The sequence below is a fragment of the Saccopteryx bilineata genome, chromosome 4 (assembly GCF_036850765.1).
Source record: "Saccopteryx bilineata isolate mSacBil1 chromosome 4, mSacBil1_pri_phased_curated, whole genome shotgun sequence".
Taxonomy (NCBI): Eukaryota; Metazoa; Chordata; class Mammalia; order Chiroptera; family Emballonuridae; genus Saccopteryx; species Saccopteryx bilineata.
The window spans coordinates 189,739,580-189,760,327 of record NC_089493.1 but is presented as its reverse complement, the minus strand read 5'-3'; the positions used below and the strand labels follow the sequence as shown (position 1 = coordinate 189,760,327).

The 20,748-nt window shown below is 57.9% G+C and overlaps 1 protein-coding gene across 2 annotated transcripts in view; it reads left to right on the top strand.

Moving 5' to 3' along the window:
- The window catches only part of SLIT3 (slit guidance ligand 3), a 606,305-nt gene that overhangs the window by 502,622 nt on the left and 82,935 nt on the right, over positions 1-20,748 (top strand). For both annotated transcript variants that reach the window (XM_066273226.1, XM_066273228.1), the window contains exons 14-18: positions 929-1,092; positions 11,277-11,427; positions 11,721-11,795; positions 16,933-17,076; positions 19,137-19,280. In XM_066273226.1, the coding sequence (XP_066129323.1) occupies positions 929-1,092; positions 11,277-11,427; positions 11,721-11,795; positions 16,933-17,076; positions 19,137-19,280 (678 nt within the window). The remainder of the gene's footprint in view (positions 1-928; positions 1,093-11,276; positions 11,428-11,720; positions 11,796-16,932; positions 17,077-19,136; positions 19,281-20,748) is intronic.

Genomic DNA, 20,748 nt, shown 5'->3' with positions numbered 1-20,748 from the left:
AGTTGCCGCTCAGCTGCTCTCTTAATCAGTGCAGCCACTGTATCCCGAACAGGCCCCCGCTCTGCGGAGAACCCACCACTACTGCCCCCCACCCCCACCCCCGCCACCCTCTGGGACGGGCACCCTGGGAGTACTTCACCCCCTCCTTGGGGAGCAGCTCCGCACTCCCAAGCATGGCAGATGTTTATAAATAGCTCCGTTAGGTAGCTGACCCCTGAGTTCAGATCCCAGGCCACATTTCTGATGGCTGCAGTCCTGGGCGGAGACCCTAGCCCCAGCCAGCGGCCTGACCACAAGCCTGGGGTCTTCTGAGACCCTGAGACTCTGAGTCTCCTGGCACTTGCTGGCTCCATCGCAAGAGACAGGAACCAATAAAGAGTAAGAACAGCTGCTGCCTATCGACCCCCAACCGCGTGCCAAGCGTCCTAGGCAGCTGTGCAGAGTGTTCCTATGGAGCCGAGCACAGCGAGGCCCACAGCGCTGCCCTCACGACGCACAGGACCATCACAACAGCGCCACTTCTGTATACAGAACACCCACCCTGTGCCCATCACCCTGCCAGCTGCTTTATGCGCTGAGTGTGACTGAGCTCGGAGAAATGAAATGCAGTCTTCTCTACCCATGAGCCCGAGGCTGCCTCTTGCTCCTCCCGTCAGAGCTGGCCTGGGCGAGAGTCACAGGGATCCGCGGTGGGTCCTGCCCCGAGTGGAGCGAGGCTGGGCCCCCAGCCTGCAGCTAGATGCCCCTGTGACTGCCCTTTACAGGCAGCGGGCCTCGGGCCCCTCTCTGGTCCTGTCTGAGAACAGCCCCCACGTCCTCAGAGGCCTCCTGGGGTGATGAAGGAGGGATCCAGGCACCGGGCGGGCTGGGGTAGAGCGGGCACCGGGCACCGCGGGTCACTCCTGATCAACGCCCCTCCCTCCCGCAGCCACTTAGCCCAGAACCCGTTTGTGTGTGACTGTCACTTGAAGTGGCTGGCCGACTACCTCCAGGATAACCCCATCGAGACCAGCGGGGCCCGCTGCAGCAGCCCGCGGCGGCTGGCCAACAAGCGCATCAGCCAGGTCAAGAGCAAGAAGTTCCGCTGCTCAGGTAATCAGGTTATGGGGCTGGGCCCCGCCTCCCGACGCAGAGCAGAGCGCAGCGGCCCCGGGGAGGCCTCTAATCCAATCTGGAGGGCAAGCGAGCGCTGTAATGGCTCCTGGGGGGCGTCTTTGCAAATTAAATTGGGGAAATTCAGTTAGTCCTGCAGAAAACCAATTACCTTATGGATTTAAAGTGAAACACACACACACACAGTGAAGTCACGGGGCTGAGGGGAGGGGGCGCGTGGCTCCAGGGGAGACAGAACCCAGATGGCAGCAGACCTCCAGGGCTAGGCAGGAGCAGGAGGCTGGGGCAGGCTTTTTATGCATTTTTCTTGATAGTTTGTGAAGCGGGCTGTGTTCCCCAAGTGCAGGCAGAGAAATGTTCCTCAGGCCAGGCTTCAGGGGGCATGTAACCTTGGGGGCCCCCTATCCCCTCGAAGACCAGCATGCTGCAGCCTTTCTGCCACAGGGCATGGCAGGCTCCACGGACACCCACCCCGACCCCGGACAGGCACATTCAGATGAGCAGGACAGCGGGGCCTTACTCTCCGGTTCCCAAGCCCACTCTGCCACCTCGCTTGCCAGCGCCCCCAGGAGACAGCAGGGCTGAGTGGCAGGGGCCTTCTCGGCTCTTCTTGGGAAAGGAAGTCTCTCTCCTTGACCCAACAGCTCAGTGAACAGGCAGATTTAAAATGACTGTCATTTGTGTCATTTGCTCCTGGGGGAAAAAAAAAAAAAATCACCAGGCTTCACGGTGCTCCCGACGGTGAGAGATTGATGGCGGGAGCTGAGACAGCCGCAGCCGAGCTCACAGTCTGTGTGTCAGCCAGAGCCTCTGCTCCCCCCTCGCCCAGCCCCACAGCGCCTCAGGGAAGTGCCCTTTCCCGGGGACGGGGCCAGTGCAGGCACTGGTCGCGGGCGGAGGACCGGTGGGCGGGCTTCTGCCAGTCCTCTGAGTCAGACTCTTTAGTCCACATCTCCAGAATGATACACTCGAGCTATATTTTTTTTAACAGAAGCACCTGGAGAGGTAGGTGCTTGCCCATGACACGGGAAGTGCGGGGTAGGATGAGACCTTGCCCCCAATTTGTCCCTCCCCCCCCCCCGAATAGCTAGCAAGAAGCAGCCTCCTGCTTCTGCCAAGCCCTGGAGGTCTGCTGCCGCCTGGGTTCTGTCTCCCCTGGAGCCACGCGCCCCCTGCCCCCGCCCCGTGATTTCCGTGTGTGTGTGTGTGTGTGTGTGTGTGTGTGTGTGTGTGTGTAAGAGCAGCCTCTGGCCTGTGGTGAGCACTTGTGCCCAGTGCTCTTGCTCTGGTTTGGTTCTTCCCAGTAGTCCTGTGAGGTCGGGGTGACTGGTCCCCCGTCCTGCAGCAGAGGGACGGCTCAGAGGCAAAGAGGGACTCCAAGGTCACAGCCAGCGATGGTGGAGGCAGGGTCGGACCCCAGGTTAGCTCTCAGCCCCTCCCCTCGCAGCGTCTAGAAGAGAAGGAACATTCAGGAAGGCGCTCCCACTGCTCTAGTGACTTTCCCTCCCAGTCTGACCGCTCTCCCCACCTCCCACCCGACCCTGAACTCTTTCCTGAAGTTCCTGTCCCGGTCCGGACCTGTCCCCTGGGGCAGGAACTCTTTCCTGAAGTTCCTGTCCCGGTCCGGACCTGTCACCTGGGGCACAGCCGTCCTTTCCCAGGAGCCTCTCCTCGCGACTGACGCCTCCGTCCCCTCTGTCCCTACCCCTGTCTGGCCACGGCTAGGTTCGTTAGCTCTGACGGGCAGTCATGCCCAAAAAGAGGAGCAGTGAGAGGTAGAGGAAGGCAGAGGGCGCCATCTGCCGACCCCGACCCCTCAGCCTTACGGGGGTCCTGTCGTGACGGTGGGCTCCAGGCTGATGCCAAGGTTCCGGGGGGTAGGGCAAGAAAGGAACCTGCCCAGGACCCGAGGACGGGCGTCTCCCAGGGACAGCCTTGGCGGCTGCCTAGAGATGACCGTAGACTGAGCTCGGGGTGGGGGGGCTCCCGGGGGGGCAAGGAAGAGAAAGAGGAAGTGGCAGGTAGACCTAGGACACAGGACAGAGGAGTCTCGTCCTGACTCCAGCTTGGCCCCTCCCCACCTACCTCCTTCGCCCTGGAGGGGTTCTGGCCACTTCTCCTGTGTGAAGTCGGAACAGTTGGAGATACAGAAAGAAATGCGCGAGGAGGAAAGAGTAGGGTTCTTGGATTGACCCTCTCTAGATATCTTTTTTTTTTTTTTTTTTAATCAACACTAAGCAGAAAGATTGTTCCCATCGAGGCAGAGAAAGTCAGAGCTGTATGAGCCTGACGCATAGCACCCTCCAGGCTTTTATTTTCTGCGGCTGCAGAGACGGGAGGTGGAGAGAGCTGCTGCTGAGCTCCGAAGGCCTCGGCTTGGAGAGACGCCGGGGCCCGGACCGGCCTTGGCCTTGGGGGAGGCAGGAGCCGTCCATCGTCCATCCAAAGCTCTGTGTCTGGGAAGCTCCAGAGGGAAACAGGGAGGGGTAGGTGACACACAGTGGATCTGACAGATAATAAGTCTGCGCTTTACTTTCCCCTAAAAGCACCCCATTGCAGAGACAGCTGATGTGATTAGGAGCCAATTTGAGGGCTGCTCCTGCACACAAAGAGCCCCTCCGTAGGCAGGGCGTCTGGTTTCCCAGCTGCCCCGCGTCTGCCTCTGTCAGCTGCGCCCACCTCCCTGGGCGGCAAGATCAGGTTAGGGGTGAAGGCTGCAGCTGGGGTGACGGACCATCGGCTTAAGCCCTCCAGAGAAGGCACCGCCTGGCTGCCCTGGGGGCCCGAGCCCACCCCCAGGGCAGCACTTAGCAGGCGGGAGACGCTGTCTTCCATCCTGCCTCCCTGCCGTGTGTGAGGAGATCCCCCCAGCAGGAAGAGACTCTCGTGGTGAACAGGACAGAGGGCGGGGACGCGTCATGTCCACAGACAGCAGAGAGCAAGACACTGCTCAGGGAACGAGCGTTCTAGAGCCCCCGGGGACCCCCCAGTCCGGGCTGGAGAGGAAGGAATGGAGCCCACACAGAAGCAGGGTATTAGAGCAGTGTTTTCAGGATGAGATGCGGAGCCCAGGGCTTCCGACGAGCCGTGAAGACCGACAGCTCTCTCCCCGATCCCTCCACTCACTTTCATTGAGGAACCCGAAGAGAAGGAAAAGCTCCCCCGGTTTTCAGGCTTGGAGGCGGGGGCACGAGAGGGCTGGGCGTTTCCCTGAGGGCCTGACCGAGCTTGACTACGAGACCCCCAAACCAGAGTACTCAGAGCCCTGCGTGTCTGGGCATCAAAGTGGAGCTGAGTCTAAATCCTAGTGGCCAGCCCTGCTCGGTCAGATGGGAGGGTTCAGAAGGACAGGGGCCAGACCCAGAGCTGTGCAGTGACCTTGACTTACTTACTGGTCAATGGCTACAGGCAACCTATGCACTGTTGAGATGCTGAGACCATCTTATTCCAAAAACACATTGTGCAGGAACAGCGACCCCATCCCTCCCGTCAGAGGGCGGGGCAGGGCAGGGCAGGGAGGGTCCCGGTCATCTGGCCTGGATCCGGTCTCTGCAGGGTGCACATGTCTCCCAGCGGTTTGGGAGGAAGTCCCAAGCCAGCAGGTGCATGAGAACTGCCCCTGGTCTCTTGCCGATAGGGATATAAAGATCGGGCACCCGCCTCTGGGCCCCGGCATCTGAAATAGTTGGTTGCTGGATCCTCCATTCCCGTGATTCACAGCCGTGGCAGAATCAGGAAATCAAGAAGGACCCCAGAACCCGGTGTCTACCCCGCTTCCCTCCTTCTCATAGTCTGAAAGAGGCCCCTCACCACAAGGCACACTGGGCACCTCCTCTGTGAAAGTTGGTGTCCTCAGACCATGTCACTGTAGGTCTCTGGTCCCAAACACGGGGCCTGTCAGCTCCCCCTCCTCTCTCCCTTTCTAAGAACATGTATTTTCTCTCGATTCCACCCCCCCCCCGTTATATCTCCATTGATCTGGGAGAAACGTCTGTCAGCCAGAGGGTTTCTGGGGACCCCGAAGGACATTGAGGAGCCCCCTGAAGTGTGGCACATCAAAGCACTTTCTCCTGAGGATCATGGCAGCTCTGCTAGACCACCGGGAATCTGGCTGGCCTCTCGGCTCAGGGGCCGGGGGACCGGGCTGTTAGGAAACCAGGCTGTGGCGGGGAGGGGCCCTCGGTTGCAGAAAAACAGGAGATGCTCCTGCCAAGTCTGATGTCCTATCAGATGAGACGGAGTGACTGTGCGGGGTGTAGAGGCTCAGTGCAGGCCTGCGATGCCACCTGACACCTGACTCCTTTCGTTCTCTTGGGAGGGATCCGTTCCGCCCGACCCTGCCGAGCGGGGGTGTCCAGCAGCCTCCCCCCCCTCCTCCCTTCCTCCTGTGTCTCTCCTAAGGCGGGGCGCCCGCGGGGCAGGGGGCTCCTGTCTCCGGAAGCGCTCCCCGTGGAACCCACTCCTGGCACTAATCACGCTCCGCGGGGGCCTCCTCCGGCTTCCGCTTCTCCACGCTGCTTCCTCTGAACGCTCCTGTCCTCTCTCTGACGCTGCTTCCTGACCTTGACTCTGACCGGTCGCCGTGGCGCTTTCCTTTGTGCTTGATCTAACCATGTGGTGGCACGATGGAAACGGAACATGGTTCTGTCAAGCACCGCGGAAAGCACCGCGCTCTCCTGCAGCATGGCCCGCCACCGCCGCCGCCGCCGCTGGACACCTCTTCTCTGCTCTGGAGCACCGCAGCCCGCCACCTGCCAGGCCCCCCAGGGCAGGGGTGGGCGCCTCCCCCTCCGGGGAGCAGACACAGGCCGGAACGGGCACGGAGAAGCTCGCTGGGGCGAGCTAAGATCTGTGTCCCCATCTCCCGCCCCAGACGGGGCCGCCGTCCCCCGGGGCTAGTCGGGATGCCAGCCATCGGCTCAAGTAGACAGGTCCAAGCTCAGAAGCCACCATCGTATCTTCCGTTCGACGGGGACAGCGGTACCCAGAGTCTGTGCCCCGCTGTTCCGTGGAAGAATCCCGGCCCAAGGCCATGCCCCCCAAGTGGTAGCTGACCCCAAGGCCACGCCGCCTGTGGCCCGCCCCACCTGGCACCGTTGTTGGCAGCACTGGGAAGGGACACGGGCCTGACAAGGGGTGACAGCAGTGATGGGGACCGTGGGTCGCACCTGGGAGACTCCCCCTGAACCCCAGCCCCGCTCCGCGTTGAGTACCCCGGCCCTGGGCCCCGGGCAGACTGAAGTCCAGTCTGTCTCCTCGACCTTCCAAGCCCAGTGAACGTGGAGGCCGGAGGTTCTCCACGTGGTGCTAGCTCAGGGCCACCGGGGGCGGGGCGGACACCTGCCGTCTCCGAGGAGAAGGAGGGCGCTCTTGGCACCTCCCGCTCGGCCTGTTTCTTGGTAAATCCTGGGCCCGGTGTAACCAGAGATTGTGTTGATGGTTCATACCATGGAGCCCGTGTCCTGTCCCATGAGAGAGGGCCATGGCGGGAAGTAAACCCTGGTTTAGGCTCAGGAGCAGGCTCTGGGCTCCCATGGGGATGTGCGATTCTGTCTCCTCTCTCTCAGGTTACCGCTCAGCCCCGTGCCCAGCGTGGCTGAGCGATGGAGAGTCCCGCTTACCCCTCTGAATTCTTTCACCATGTACTAAGTGCTTACGATAGGCCAGGCGCTGACCTCTTTGACGTCATTACCCTGTTCCACTTCCACAGTGATCCTATCCATACATCCCATTTTACAGATGAGGATATCAAGGCTCAGAGAGGCTAGCTAACTCACCCAGGATCATCTGACTCCAGCATGACTGTCCTTTATGTCCGTAGAACTCAGCCTTCCCAGCTGTGGACAGTCCCATTGCCATGAACTAGAAAATCAAAAAGACCTTGACTTGAATTGATAGGAAATTGAGATTTCTTCCTTTATTTTATTTTATTTTTTTTTAACATTCCCTCTCAAGCTCACTTCTGTTAATAGAAAATAACTTGAGAAGAAGTGAGAACCAGCAGCACTGTTTTTTGTTGTTGTTTTGTTTTGTTTTGTTTTTTTACAGAGATAGAGTCAGAGAGAGGGATAGACAGGGACAGACAGAAAGGAACAGAGAGAGATGAGAAGCATCAATCATCAGTTTTTTGTTGTGACACCTTAGTTGTTCATTGATTGTTTTCTCATATGTGCCTTGACCGGGGGCCTTCAGCAGACTGAGTAACCCCTTGCTCAAGCCAGCGACCTTGGGTCCAAGCTGGTGAGCCTTGCTCAAACCAGATGAGCCCGTGCTGAAGCTGGTGAACTCGGGGTCTCGAACCTGGGTCCTCCGCATCCCAGTCTGATGCTCTATCCACTGGACCACCGCCTGGTCAGGCCCAGCAGCACTGTTTAAATGGGCCCTCCTCACCAGCAGGAATATACCCAGGTCCACTTGGTGCTGCAGCAGCATGCTTGTGACCAGGCCGTGACCTGGTACAGGCCATGGGCATTTCCCTGTTCCTGGGCCTGTGGCCACCTTCCCAATAGACCCTGGGGAGGACAGCTCACTAGGACAGCTGTCCACCCACCTGATTAGCAAACTTCATTAAAATAGCTGGTATGTTCCAGCCACTGGGGTCTGGCCCTCGTCCTTGCCCACGAGTCCCGATGTGCCCGGCAATGGTCTCTTGATTCCATTCATGACTCACGACCCTTTGCTCTTTCCAAGCTGATGAACCCCAGCAGGCTTCCTGCTCCCCCCCCCCAAGCCCCCAGTCCTTCTTTCTGTTCCTTCTTTCTTTCTTCCTGCCCATTAGGGAGATGGGAGGTGGGAGAAGAGCGCCTTGGACTCGGGCATTGACAGGCCCGTGGCCATCAGATAACAGCCCATTTGTGACTCCCACTCAGCACACTGCTCGCCCAAAGGGTGGCACAGAATGCAGACTGCTGATGACAGCAGCCATCCCGGGCCCGGGATCGGCCTCCGCAGCCGGGCCCGCCCTTAGGACGGGGACTCCGGCTCCCCACCTGCCCCAAGCCCATGACATACCTTGTCTCCTGGAAAGTGGACGTAGAGCAGCGATTCGTAATAAAATGGCGTTGCTGTGGACCCCCCACCCCACCCCCGGTCTATTAAAGCTTCTCTGTGATCATGTACCCAGTGTCATTTTCTGAGCTGCCCCGAGCAAGAGGAGGTGGAAGGCCAGATGGCATCTGCTCCCCCAGCCCCGTTTCAGCCGGGCTCTGGTTCTCTGGCCCTTCCTCCAGCCCCTCTGAGGTCCCCCCCTATGCAAACCCATCCCGAGGAGAGGCCGCGGCAGCCTGCTCCAGTTACCCCTCTCCCACTAAGCGGCCCTGGCAGTGACAGATCCGTGCCGAGATTGCAAGTGACTTTGAAAGCTCCGGAAAAGTTAAAAATACTTTTAGGTGATTATGAGCATTAGGCCTAATAAATGGCTCCGAGAAACCCCGGGTAGTCTCGGCAATGAAATACGAAGCCATGGAGGTGGCATCTCAGGCCGGCTGCAGCTGGGGAACAGGCTCTTTTGGTTACATCCGTCCGCCGCCATCAACATCCCTGGCTTCCCCTCATAAAACATTACTCTCCGACCCCCTGGCTGTTACGTACAGGGCAACAACAAAAACGGCGGGGCCGGGAGGGAATGCCGGAAAGAACACATTAGTCCATCGCACCTAATGGCAAAATCGTTCCGTTAAAGCGGGTCAGGGGCTCCATTGCAGAGGCCCGCCCATTATAATCTAACGAGACCACAGAGAGCTATTCCTGCTAACGACAGCCGCTCTCACCTCGATGGAAGGGAAAACATTCCGTCGGCCGCCGTCCCCGGACACAGCCCAGCGGCGCGGATGAGCAGTCTCTGCTCCCGCCTGTTCTCCCGTGTAGACACCTTCCAAAGCAAAAACACACGTGGGTCCGAAATGCCCCTTCACACTGTTGCCATATGGACCCCCGGGTAAGGGGACGGGAGAGGGTTGTCACTTCGCAGGGTTTGCAAAATGAGAGTCACCCGGGACTTGGCATGCCGATACCTCTGGGGGAGAATAGCCCGGGTCAGAGTCGTTCACTGGGCTGGCTGCTGGCAGGCCAAGGGCGAGAGAGCTGTATAAGAGCACCGGACAAGGAAGCTGCCCCAAGAGCCGTGGGGATCCGTGGCAGATTCTGCTCAAACAGGCCTGCAGAGGGCGGGAGGGGAGGCTTGAAGGGGGTGGTCAGGAGGAAGCGGAAGCAGAGAAACAGAGGAGGCAGGTCCAGACCTCCAACGCCTCGTTTGAGGTAGAAGGTTCGCTTCAGAACCAAAGAGCCCCCCCCATTCATTCCCGATCCAGAATGAGCACAGGTGGACAACGGGAGAAGCGGGGGGGGGGGGGGATATCTCAGCGTAGCCCGCGGCAGGAGTGTGCTGTTCAGCCCACCTCCACCACGCAGGCTTCCGGGGTTTGCCCTAGAAGGACAGAGAGAAAGGCTGTCTCAAAGAGCACGCCTGCGGTAAAGCGTCGCACTGGTCCCGGGAGCCCTGGCGGCGGCCGCCGGCCTGGGTCCGTCCCTCTGCCATGGACTGGGTGACCCCGTGCGGGCCTGTGTCCTCAGCTGTAAAGAGGAATCATGATAACCTCAGAGGTTTAATGTGCTCACCCACTGGAGGTTCAAAGAGCAGTGCCCGCCTCCCGGGCCACGCCCAGTCAAGGTCAGCTGTTGTCACGAGCCACACTGATGTTTTAGTAGCTCCTGACATGCCAAATGCCCCACTGGGTTGTAGAAAAAAAAAACGAGTAGAATTAGAAACATCTCTGCAGCTCTTGACCCTGTCCCATTGACCCTCTTCTGTCTTGACCTTCCCTGCATCTTCACAACAATGATTTGATGCCCCATTTTATACATGGAGAGACCAAAGTGACCTAGTGGCAGAGCCGGGACCAACCCACGCCCTCTCCTGCCGAAACCTCTGGGTTCCCGGTGCCCCACGCGGCTCCTAGTGCAGACAGGATCGCCACCGCCGGCCCCAGCCGGCCACGCAGACAAACGGTGCCCACGTTCTCCGGAACGCTGCAGAAAGTACACACATCCGGGACTCCCGACGTGCCGGTGGCGCCCCTTGAGGCCTTGAGAAAGGGGGACCGGGCCCTTTGCTCTGCGACCAGCGTTGTGCTCCTGCAACGTGGATGGTGAAATATTGAGGAAGGCCCGACCCCCATCAGCTAGCTGGAGTCTGGCAGGAGGGACGGAGCTCCCCCAACCCCCTTGGGCGTGATTGGTGGTCTCGGGGAGGTCTGCCCAGGTGCCCGGGGGTCGTTTCTGATCCACCACGCGGCTCCCCGGGTACCTCTCGGACAGCACGTTGTCGGTCCGGTCGCCATGAGTATGCAATCTCGAGGGAAATCAAATTTTAAGAAAAATCAACCTTAGCTTCAGACACTTTGAGCTCGCGGGAACTGGCCTTGCACTACACAGTTCAGCAGAGCTTCCCCTCGAAGACGGGGCGGGGCAGAGCTGACCCTCGCAAAGGTGGTGCTTGTCTTCCCCGGGATTTCCATTTGAATTCTTCACCAACCTGTTTTTTAAAGGATTGCCCGGCAACCCGGAGCCAGCATTAGGGCAGTGGGCTTCGTTTCCCCGGGTCCCCATCCCTCGATATTGTCTTCCAGTATTGAAGCCGGGTGTCAGTGTCATTGAGGGCCCTATGCAGAGCCCCCTCTGTCATTTCCTTACCTGCTTGGGCCCTGAGGATAGCCGAGCGTGTGACCCCTTTTTCTTACCTCATCCCCACCCCTGGTGTAGCCCCCATCAAAACCTCTTCATTTGGATGGTCAAGAACATTTAGAGGGTCCACGGATGACGGGCACCATGGACTCAGTAGCCCCCCTGAGCTGTAGGTCAAATTCCATACACATGTGCCTAGGAGCACTTCCATGGGGGGCCATCATCAGCCTCTCAGAAAGGCCCATGGCCCACGAAAGCTCAGGAGCTCCCCCGGGGCTGGAGCTGAGGACTGGGAGTGGTGAATGTCGGAGAGCAGAAAGAGAGCGATGGGCCTGGGGGGTGAGATGGGGCGGGGGGAGCACTAGCAAGGCGGCGGAAAGAACGCAGGCAACGCTGCGTCCGTCACTGGACCGCCCACCGCCCACTACCTCCGCGGGCGCTGGGAACCCTGGTGACGCCGACGTCTCTTTGGCCCCGCCCAGGCACCGAGGATTACCGCAGCAGGTTCAGCAGCGAGTGCTTCATGGACCTGGTGTGCCCTGAGAAGTGTCGCTGTGAGGGCACCATCGTGGACTGCTCCAACCAGAAGCTGGCCCGCATCCCGAGCCACCTCCCGGAATATGTCACCGACCTGTAAGTGCCGCCCGGGCGGGAACTCCGCGCACGTCCCCACGCACCCAGTCACCCTGGCGGGGTCTCCTGCCTCAGCCGCCTGGCCATTTCTTGCCTGTCCTCTAGGACAGACGCCCAGGCATTCCCCTGGGGACAGCTTTCGTGGCTCCGTTGACCTTGGCTGAGCGTGAGGTCCAGCAGCAACTGGGCCGAAGCCAGACAGGCGCTGTGTTGGGGTGCGGGCAGTGGAAGGCGGTGCCGGAGGGGGCCCACCCTCAGCTGAGCCCCAGCCCCTCTGCTTGCTCCCCACACAGGCGACTGAACGACAACGAGATGTCTGTTCTCGAGGCCACCGGGATCTTCAAGAAGTTGCCCAACCTGCGGAAAATGTAAGTCAGCCGGGGCAGTTGGCCGGCTAGACAGGATGCCCAGGGGTAGGTGGGTCCCACAGCCCCCACGGCGGCCCCCTGGGCCTCCTCCTGACCCTCCTCCTGACCCCTGCTGTGACCCTGTGCTGGGAAGCAGGACACTTGAGGCGTGGCCATGTGGACACAGACTGAAATGGAACTTCACTGGTTCTAAATTGCTGAGTATCGTGTGTTCCGTGTCATCCCTAACCCTCAGCCCATGTCCCCTCTGCTCATCTTGATTGATCCCCCAACCCACAACCAGCCTCTACCTCCAGGGGTGGGGAGGGGGCTCAGGAAAGGACCAGCGATGGGACATGGGGGTCTAGGGTGCCTGTTACGTAGCAATTTTTTCAAGCTGACAGTTTAAAGGGTTTTTTTTTCTTACTTACACTTGACATTCAATATTATATTAGTTTCAGGAGTAAGCATAGCAGTTAGACATTTATGTAATTCATGAAGTGCCCCCCCATGAGTCTAGTCCCCCTTGACACCGTGCATAGTGAGTGATTCCAGTGTCATTGGCTGTATCCCCCATGCTGTGCCTTATGTCCCGCGACTGTTTTGTAATTGCCAGTTTGTACTTCTTAATCCTCCCCCCAGCCACCCTCCCCTCTGGCAGCTGGTCTGTTCTCTGTACCTGTGCGCTTGTTTCTGGTTTGTTTGTTCGTTTATTTCATCCTTTAGAGTCCACATGTAAGGCTGACGGCCTGACTTCACTTAGCACAGTCCCCTCTAGGTCCACCCAGGTTGCCGCGAATGGGAAGATTTCATCCCGTTTTGCGGCCGACGAGGATTCCTTTGCGTCTGTGCACCACCTCTTCTTTATCCGCTTGTCTGTCAGGGGACACTCAGGCTGTTTCCATGCCGTGGCTGCTGGAAGTAACCCAGGGAGTCTAAAGGCCTCCGCTCCCGTGGGGCACGTTGGGTGGGAATGGCCCAACCCCCTGGGCTATCTCACCTCCTGGGCTTCCGTCTAGGAGTCCTGGGACCTGACCCGAGCCCCAATTGAGGCTCAGGGCCCACCCGCTTCCATGCTGTGCCTGCCGTCACAGCCCTGGGCCCGCCTGGGAGCCCGGCCAGGTCATAAAGCAGACAGCAGTGATGTCGCTGAACCGTGAGCACTTGTACTGGGCCAGGTGCTGTGCTCGGTGCCTCCTCCTGTGCATTGAGTCCTCATACACCCCGCTGGGGGTGGCTTCACAGTCCCCTTTGTGTGGGTGAGGAAGCCCGTGGTGCTCAGAGAGGTTCCATGACTCCTCCGAGAGCACACAGCTGACGGTGCCGGAGCTGGCGTTCTGACACAGGCTCGTCTGCACGCACAGTGTGAGGCTGGGGCTGCTGCCCCTCCGCTTCCTCCCCAGGTCCCCAGCGGCAGCGCCCGGCAGCCCCTGACCCTTTACCAACTAATTCCTTTCCCGTGACCCCTCTCCCCCCGCCCCCACCCCACACTCCTCAGCTCCCAGCCTTCGAGGCCCCTGGAACAAAGAGAATGCAACCAAGCCTCCTTATTCATAGGCACCGGATTTGCTAATTTGCCTACTCCTCCTACTCTCTGCAATGCACTCGTCATCTCAAAATCAATGCTCACGCTGCGGTCACGGTCATCCGTGGACATGGACAGAGCGGCCACGGTTTGAGCTGCCCCACACGCTTGTGCCCGGCTGAAACGGAACAGGCCACGCTCTCCTCCTCTGTTGCAGCTTTCCTGCTGAAAACAAGTGTCCTTTTCACAGTGTATTTAGGGCCACTTTTTTTTTTTTTTTGGCATGTTTTTACTTTTCCTTGGCGATTTCACTGTTTAAAATAGAGAAGTGCTACCTAGTGACCCCAAGCACATAAGTCTGTGATCTGACTTCTGTAGAAAATGCACGTGTTGCGATAGCTTTGTTCCGGCATGAGTTACAGTGTACCCAAGTCAACAATGCGTGTTAAATAGGGCATCTTTATCCCGAATCTCCCAGCAGACACCGCTGTGCACTGACTGGCTGGTGAAGTGTTGTGAGCAGAGGCATCACAGGAACCTGGTCCTGTGCCCCCCCCCCCCCCCAGGAGCAGAGATCCGCATGCACCAATTCATTTCCCTGCAGACCTTGCAGAATATAGCTACAGAGAATCGCGGGGATTCGCTGTAATTCTGTTTGTATCCCGGTCACCCATCAGTATCCCCCCAGCCCCCGGGCAAGGAAAGAGACGTTCTCCTGCCCTGGCAGCGCCTGGGTCCCATTGGTGTCAGCCAGGCTTTCTCCCTCCCTCCCTGCCTCCCTGCCCGTGGCCACCAACCCCCTGCCCACGGCCACGGCTCTGTCACTGGGAGCCACGGAGAGCACTCCGGAGGGACGGCTCAGAGAGGTGCACACGTGGCCCTGGTGAGGACCGGGGCTGTCCCTGCAGCCAGTGCCCCTCCGGCGTTAGAGGCCCAGCCCAAACATCACCTGTCACCAGCCGGGAGATGTCCTCTTTAATTCAAACCGGAGAAATGCATGCTCTGTTTTTTAAAAACAACAACACCTGAAGACAGAAACTCACGTGCATGTGGGGAAATAAGGCAGGTATTAAAATGTGTACAGTGGGCCAAGTGCATATTTGCAGAGTAAACAGGGTCGGGGAGTCTTTGCTTCCGCAGAGAAATGTGCATTCTCCCATTTTGGGCGAAAGTCCTGCACTTTGAGTCTATCTTTTCTGTTCCCACTTCCGCCGAACGGCAGTCCAGGGAACTAGTTCTATAACCGAGGGGAACAACAGCATAAGTACACGATAGGTGGCAGCCAGCCCTCAGCCTCGGCACCCAAGCAACGAGAGGGAGTGGTAGGGACGGTGGCAAAACGGAAGACCACTTCTCAACAGAAGAGACAGCTGTCACCCAGCTCGGCCCGGTATCTCCCGTGCTGGAGTGTCGGTCGGGGCTGCCAAATTTCCCCACTTCTCAGGAGCAGCCCGAAAAATCCAGGTGTGAGGAAAAGACAGCCAGACCCGCCCCTCCCGGGCTATGTGACCCTGGGAATGTCCTCGGGCCTTTGTGAGCCTTTGTTTCATCCTTTGCATGGCAAGTAATCTCACCTTCTTTGTAATTTAGGATGAGGGTCAGAAGAATGAAGAGGTAAGATGAAAGACATGGCCTCAGGCCCTGGGATTGGGGCAGGAAGGCACAGGAAGACAGAAGAGGTCATCCGAGTTGAGGGACCCAGCTGTAGCCGGTTATATATCATATTTAACATGGGAGCTCCAAACGCAAATACTTCCAGGAGCCTGGGTAGTCACACAAATGTGGGAAGGGGCTGGGTAGCAGCAGCTGTAGAAAGAGTAGTCATAGTAGCAATAATAATAATAAAGTAACAGCAACCACAATAACAACAGCTAGCCACTGTCACTTTACTCTTAAGCACTTTCCCCTGGGCCAGGCACTATAAATATTAACTTATTTAGCCCTCCTCAAGAAGAACAAAAAAGCTTTGAAATTGTTTCATTTTCCAAACGAGGGAAGCTGCAACACAGAAAGTTTAAGTAACTCGTTCAAGGTTAAAAAAAAAAAAATCAGCAAGCAGACCCAGAGCCAGGAGCGGTGGACGGGGCCGTCCGCCGGGGAGCACCCCGGGCCCACACAGGCGGTAAATGTGTGCACGCCTATGCCCCTGCACATGCATAAATCCATATAAATAATGCCGGCCGGCCAACCCAGTGACCCGACGGGGCAAGTCCGGTCCCAACAGCCACCAACTGCAACCACTTATACAGAATAACTCGCTGGCAACTCTCTTGGTTAAAGTAACCGACCCTTATGTGCTGGGACCCCCACACCCCCCCGTGGAGGTGCCAGGTTGGCTGGATTTCTGCCCGCCGTGGTTCGCAGCAGCTGTGCCTGCGTCTGCTAAGCGTCCTCAAGGACGCTGGGGCAGGGGCCCTCGGGTCACATGCTTGACCCCGGCGGGGCGTGTGGGCGAAGGAGAGTGAGCACAGAGCTGAGCGGCGAGACTCTGCTGTGCTCTTCGGAGCCTCCGTGCCCTTACCTGTCATGTCGGAGTAACGAGCCCCGCCCCCCCATAACCACCACACTCTTGTCCATGTCTCTTAGTCTCGTTTTTATGTCCCACCAATGTATGGAATCCTGCAGTTCTTGTTTTTTTTTCTGATTTACTTATTTCACTCCATGTAATGTTATCAAGATCCCATCATTTTGTTGTAAGTGATCCAATGTCATCATTTCTTATGGCTGAATAGTACACCATGGTGTTTATGTGCCACATCTTCTTTATCCAGTCTTCTAATTTTTTTTTTTTACAGTGATTAAAGCCTTTAAGCAAACTCTTGGTCAATACAGCAAGAATCCATAAAAGAGTAGTGTCCCTAACATGTTTACTTTGTCCAAGTTGGTCCCAACACCATGCCAAATCCCTGAAAAATGCAACCCAACCCCAAGAGAACTACTGTATTAAATGTCGGTCGGGGCCCTGGCCAGTTGGCTCAGTGGTAGAGCGTCGGCCTGGCGTGCGGAAGTCCCGGGTTCGATTACCGGCCAGGACACACAGGAGAGGCGCCCATCTGCTTCTCCACCCCTCCCCCTCTCCTTCCTCTCTGTCTCTCTCTTCCCCTCCCGCAGCCAGGGCTCCATTGGAGCAAAAGATGGCCTGGGCGCTGGGGATGGCTCCTTGGCCTCTGCCCCAGGCGCTAGAGTGGCTCTGGTCGCAACAGAGCGACGCCCCGATGGGCAGAGCATCATCCCCTGGTGGGCGTGCCGGGTGGATCCTGGTCGGGCACATGCGGGTGTCTGTCTGTCTCCCTGTTTCCAGCTTCAGAAAAATACAAAAAAATACAAAAAATAAAAATAAATTAAATTTTTAAAAAATGTCGGTCGGTCCCCAGGGCCTGGAGAGACGCTGACACTGAGAAGACCTCACACCCCACACAGTCTGTGTCACCACAGTGGCCCGCCTCTGCGGACCCGGGACCCTGCCCTCCCCGCCCCCGGGCACAGGTGCTGAAGACAATCGTCCAGGAGTCCAAAACCCAGCACCCCGCCATCCGGTCCTCACCGTCGGGCGCCCCGGGGGTCCCTGCTGGCTGCAGGGATAGTGACTCCCTCCCCGCCCCTGTCCTGACCCACTCCGCCCCCTCCTTCTAGAAACCTGAGCAACAATAAGATCAAGGAGGTGAGAGAGGGCGCCTTCGACGGAGCCGCAGGCGTGCAGGAGCTCGTGCTGACGGGGAACCAGCTGGAGACGGTGCACGGGCGCATGTTCCGGGGCCTCGGCGGCCTCAAGACCTTGTGAGTGCCGGGGCCGGGGCCACGGCCAGAGGGAGCAGGGAGGGCGGGCCCCGGAGGGACTCTGAAGGCCAGTGGGCGGCAGACCGGGCCCAGGCGCTGGCCTGGCGTGCTGAATCCCTTCCTGCTGGAGCTAGAGAGACATACAGACATCTCCTGATGGGAAAGAACTTAGCGTGCTGAGCGGCCCCAGCACGCACGTGCACGCGCGCGCGCACACACACACACACACACATACACATACATACACACACACATATACACACACAAAGACACGGTAATGTAGAGACACATGTAGATTCGTACCAGAAACACGCTGATGGAGGCACACAAACACATGCTGACTCACAAACGTGGACACACACAGACATGGAAAGGACACCCACACCGTGCAGGTAAACACAGGCACGGACAAGCACACACGCTGGTGTCCCTTCTCCCAGACACCACACACGTACACTGACCCCCACACCGTATGCACACATACACACACACATGCGTGACCCCTGCTTCCCCTATCAGTGAAGAATGCACAGATGAGCATGTACACACACATTTTCAGGTGGCCCCATGGGGACCCAGGCTCTGCTTCCTCAGCACAAACCTCTGCATTGTGACTAGTCTGAGCTGAGAGTTGGCCGAAGCTCCACACACACACACACACACACACACACCCCGTACTGTGGCCCCGCTGTGGGCAGGAAAGGGTAACAATGTCTGTGATCACACACACACACGCACACACACACACACACCCCGTACTGTGGCCCCACTGTGGGCAGGAAAGGGTAACAATGTCTGTGATCACACACACACACGCACACACACACACACCCCCCGTACTGTGGCCCCACCGTGGGCAGGAAAGGGTAACGATGTCTGTGACCACACACACACACACACACACACACACCCCGTACTGTGGCCCCGCTGTGGGCAGGAAAGGGTAACAATGTCTGTGATCACACACACACACGCACACACACACACACACACCGTACTGTGGCCCCGCCGTGGGCAGGAAAGGGTAATGATGTCTGTGATCACACACACACACACACACACACACCCCGTACTGTGGCCCCGCCGTGGGCAGGAAAGGGTAATGATGTCTGTGATCACACACACACACACACACACACCCCGTACTGTGGCCCCGCTGTGGGCAGGAAAGGGTAACGATGTCTGTGACCACACACACACACACACACACACACACACCCCGTACTGTGGCCCCGCCGTGGGCAGGAAAGGGTAACGATGTCTGTGACCACACACACACACACACACACACACACACACCCCGTACTGTGGCCCCGCCGTGGACAGGAAAGGGTAATGATGTCTGTGATCACACACACACACACACACACACACACCCCGTACTGTGGCCCCGCCGTGGACAGGAAAGGGTAATGATGTCTGTGATCACACACACACACACACACACACACCCCCCTTACTGTGGCCCCGCTGTGGGCAGGAAAGGGTAACGATGTCTGTGACCACACACACACACACACACACACACACACACCCCGTACTGTGGCCCCGCCGTGGACAGGAAAGGGTAACGATGTCTGTGACCACACACACACACACACACACACACACACCCCGTACTGTGGCCCCGCCGTGGGCAGGAAAGGGTAATGTCTGTGATCACACACACACACACACACACACCCCGTACTGTGGCCCCGCTGTGGGCAGGAAAGGGTAACGATGTCTGTGACCACACACACACACACACACACACACACACCGTACTGTGGCCCCGCCGTGGGCAGGAAAGGGTAATGTCTGTGATCACACACACACACACACACACCCCCCCGTACTGTGGCCCCACCGTGGGCAGGAAAGGGTAACAATGTCTGTGACCACACACACACACACACACACACACCCCGTACTGTGGCCCCGCCGTGGGCAGGAAAGGGTAACGATGTCTGTGACCACACACACACACACACACACACACACCCCGTACTGTGGCCCCGCCGTGGGCAGGAAAGGGTAACGATGTCTGTGACCCGCCATCCCCACCTCTCTCCTTGCAGGATGCTGAGGAGCAACCTGGTCAGCTGTGTGAGCAACGACACCTTTGCTGGACTGAGTTCGGTGAGACTGCTGTCCCTCTACGACAACCGCATCGCCACCATCACCCCCGGAGCCTTCACCACACTCGTCTCCCTGTCCACCATGTAAGTCCTCCCAGACGCACTGCACACGCCTCTGCGCTCCCCGCCCCGCCCCTGGAGGCCTCGCCCCTCCCAGCGCCCTGCTGCCTTTGGCCAGGGTCATCCACCCATCCGCCCACCAGGCGCCACCTAGGTGCTGAGCACCCACAGGCATGGTCCCTCCTGGAGCTCACAGCGTAGTGATCATCACAGAAGGAGACCGATCACCACAGAAGGAGGCCCGCAGTGAGAGGAAAACCCAACACAGGCTTAGTTAAGGAACACTGGAGCTGTGTTCTGGAGCTGGGAGCCAGCTTGTTCAAGAAAGTGGGAAGTGCGTTTCCTCCAGTGGGAAGAGCTCGTGCAAAGGCCCTGTGGTGGGCTGGAGCAGAGCAGATACACAGGATTGCACAGAGCCCAGCATGGTCATAGCATGGAGTGAGAGAGGGCATGGTGAGGCCAGTCTGGAGAGGAGGGCCAGTCTGCAGCTCAGCCGTGGGCCATATTGTCTCCATCGTAAGCACATTTGAGGTTTCAAGCAGGCCAGTGACATGATCCGACGGGGTTCTAAGTGATGTCACTAGCTGCTTGACTGTGTATCAGAACCAGAGTTCAAGTCTAGCTTTCTAGAGCCCAGTACTCTTGCACTGGTCAAGAAAGTTGTTTAGAATAATGGTGAAAACTTTGGGTGCTAGAGCCAAATTCCCTGGGTTCGAATCCTGGCTTTGCCTCTCGTCAGCTGTGTGGCCCTGGAAAGGTCACTTTATCTCCTGTACTTCAGTTGTGCCTTCTGCACATAACAGATTACACCTCCTAGGATCATGAGGAGGATCGACTCTGTTAACGTTTGCAAAACGCACAGCATGGGCCTGAGACACAGAACGTGCTCTGCCCGCGTTCCGGTTGCTCACAGTGTTTCCATGTTGCTCTGCTAACCTCAGCCGCTGGTTCACCCTCCCTCTCTCCCTTCCCCCAACGACCCTTCGGAAGACAGGAGAGAAAGGGTCCGGCTGCGTCTCCTGCTCACCCGTTGCCATGCAACTATACACCCGTCTCACTGGGAACAGAAGTCACCATCTAGTCCAGGGGTCCCCAAACTACGGCCTGCGGGCCACATGCAGCCCCCTGAGGCCATTTATCCGGCCCCCACCGCACTTCTGGAAGGGTACCTCTTTCATTGGTGGTCAGTGAGAGGAGCATAGTTCCCATTGAAATACTGGTCAGTTTGTTGATTTAAATTTACTTGTTCTTTATTTTAAATATTGTATTTGTTTCCGTTTTGTTTATTTACTTTAAAATAAGATATGTGCAGTGTGCATAGGGATTTGTTCATAGTTTTTTTATAGTCCGGCCCTCCAACAGTCTGAGGGACAGTGAACTGGCCCCCTGTGTAAAAAGTTTGGGGACCCCTGATCTAGTCCCTCGTAATCTCCCTCCATTCCCGCCTCCTGGGCCCCACTGCTCCTCCCACAGGAGGACTTTGCACTGGCTG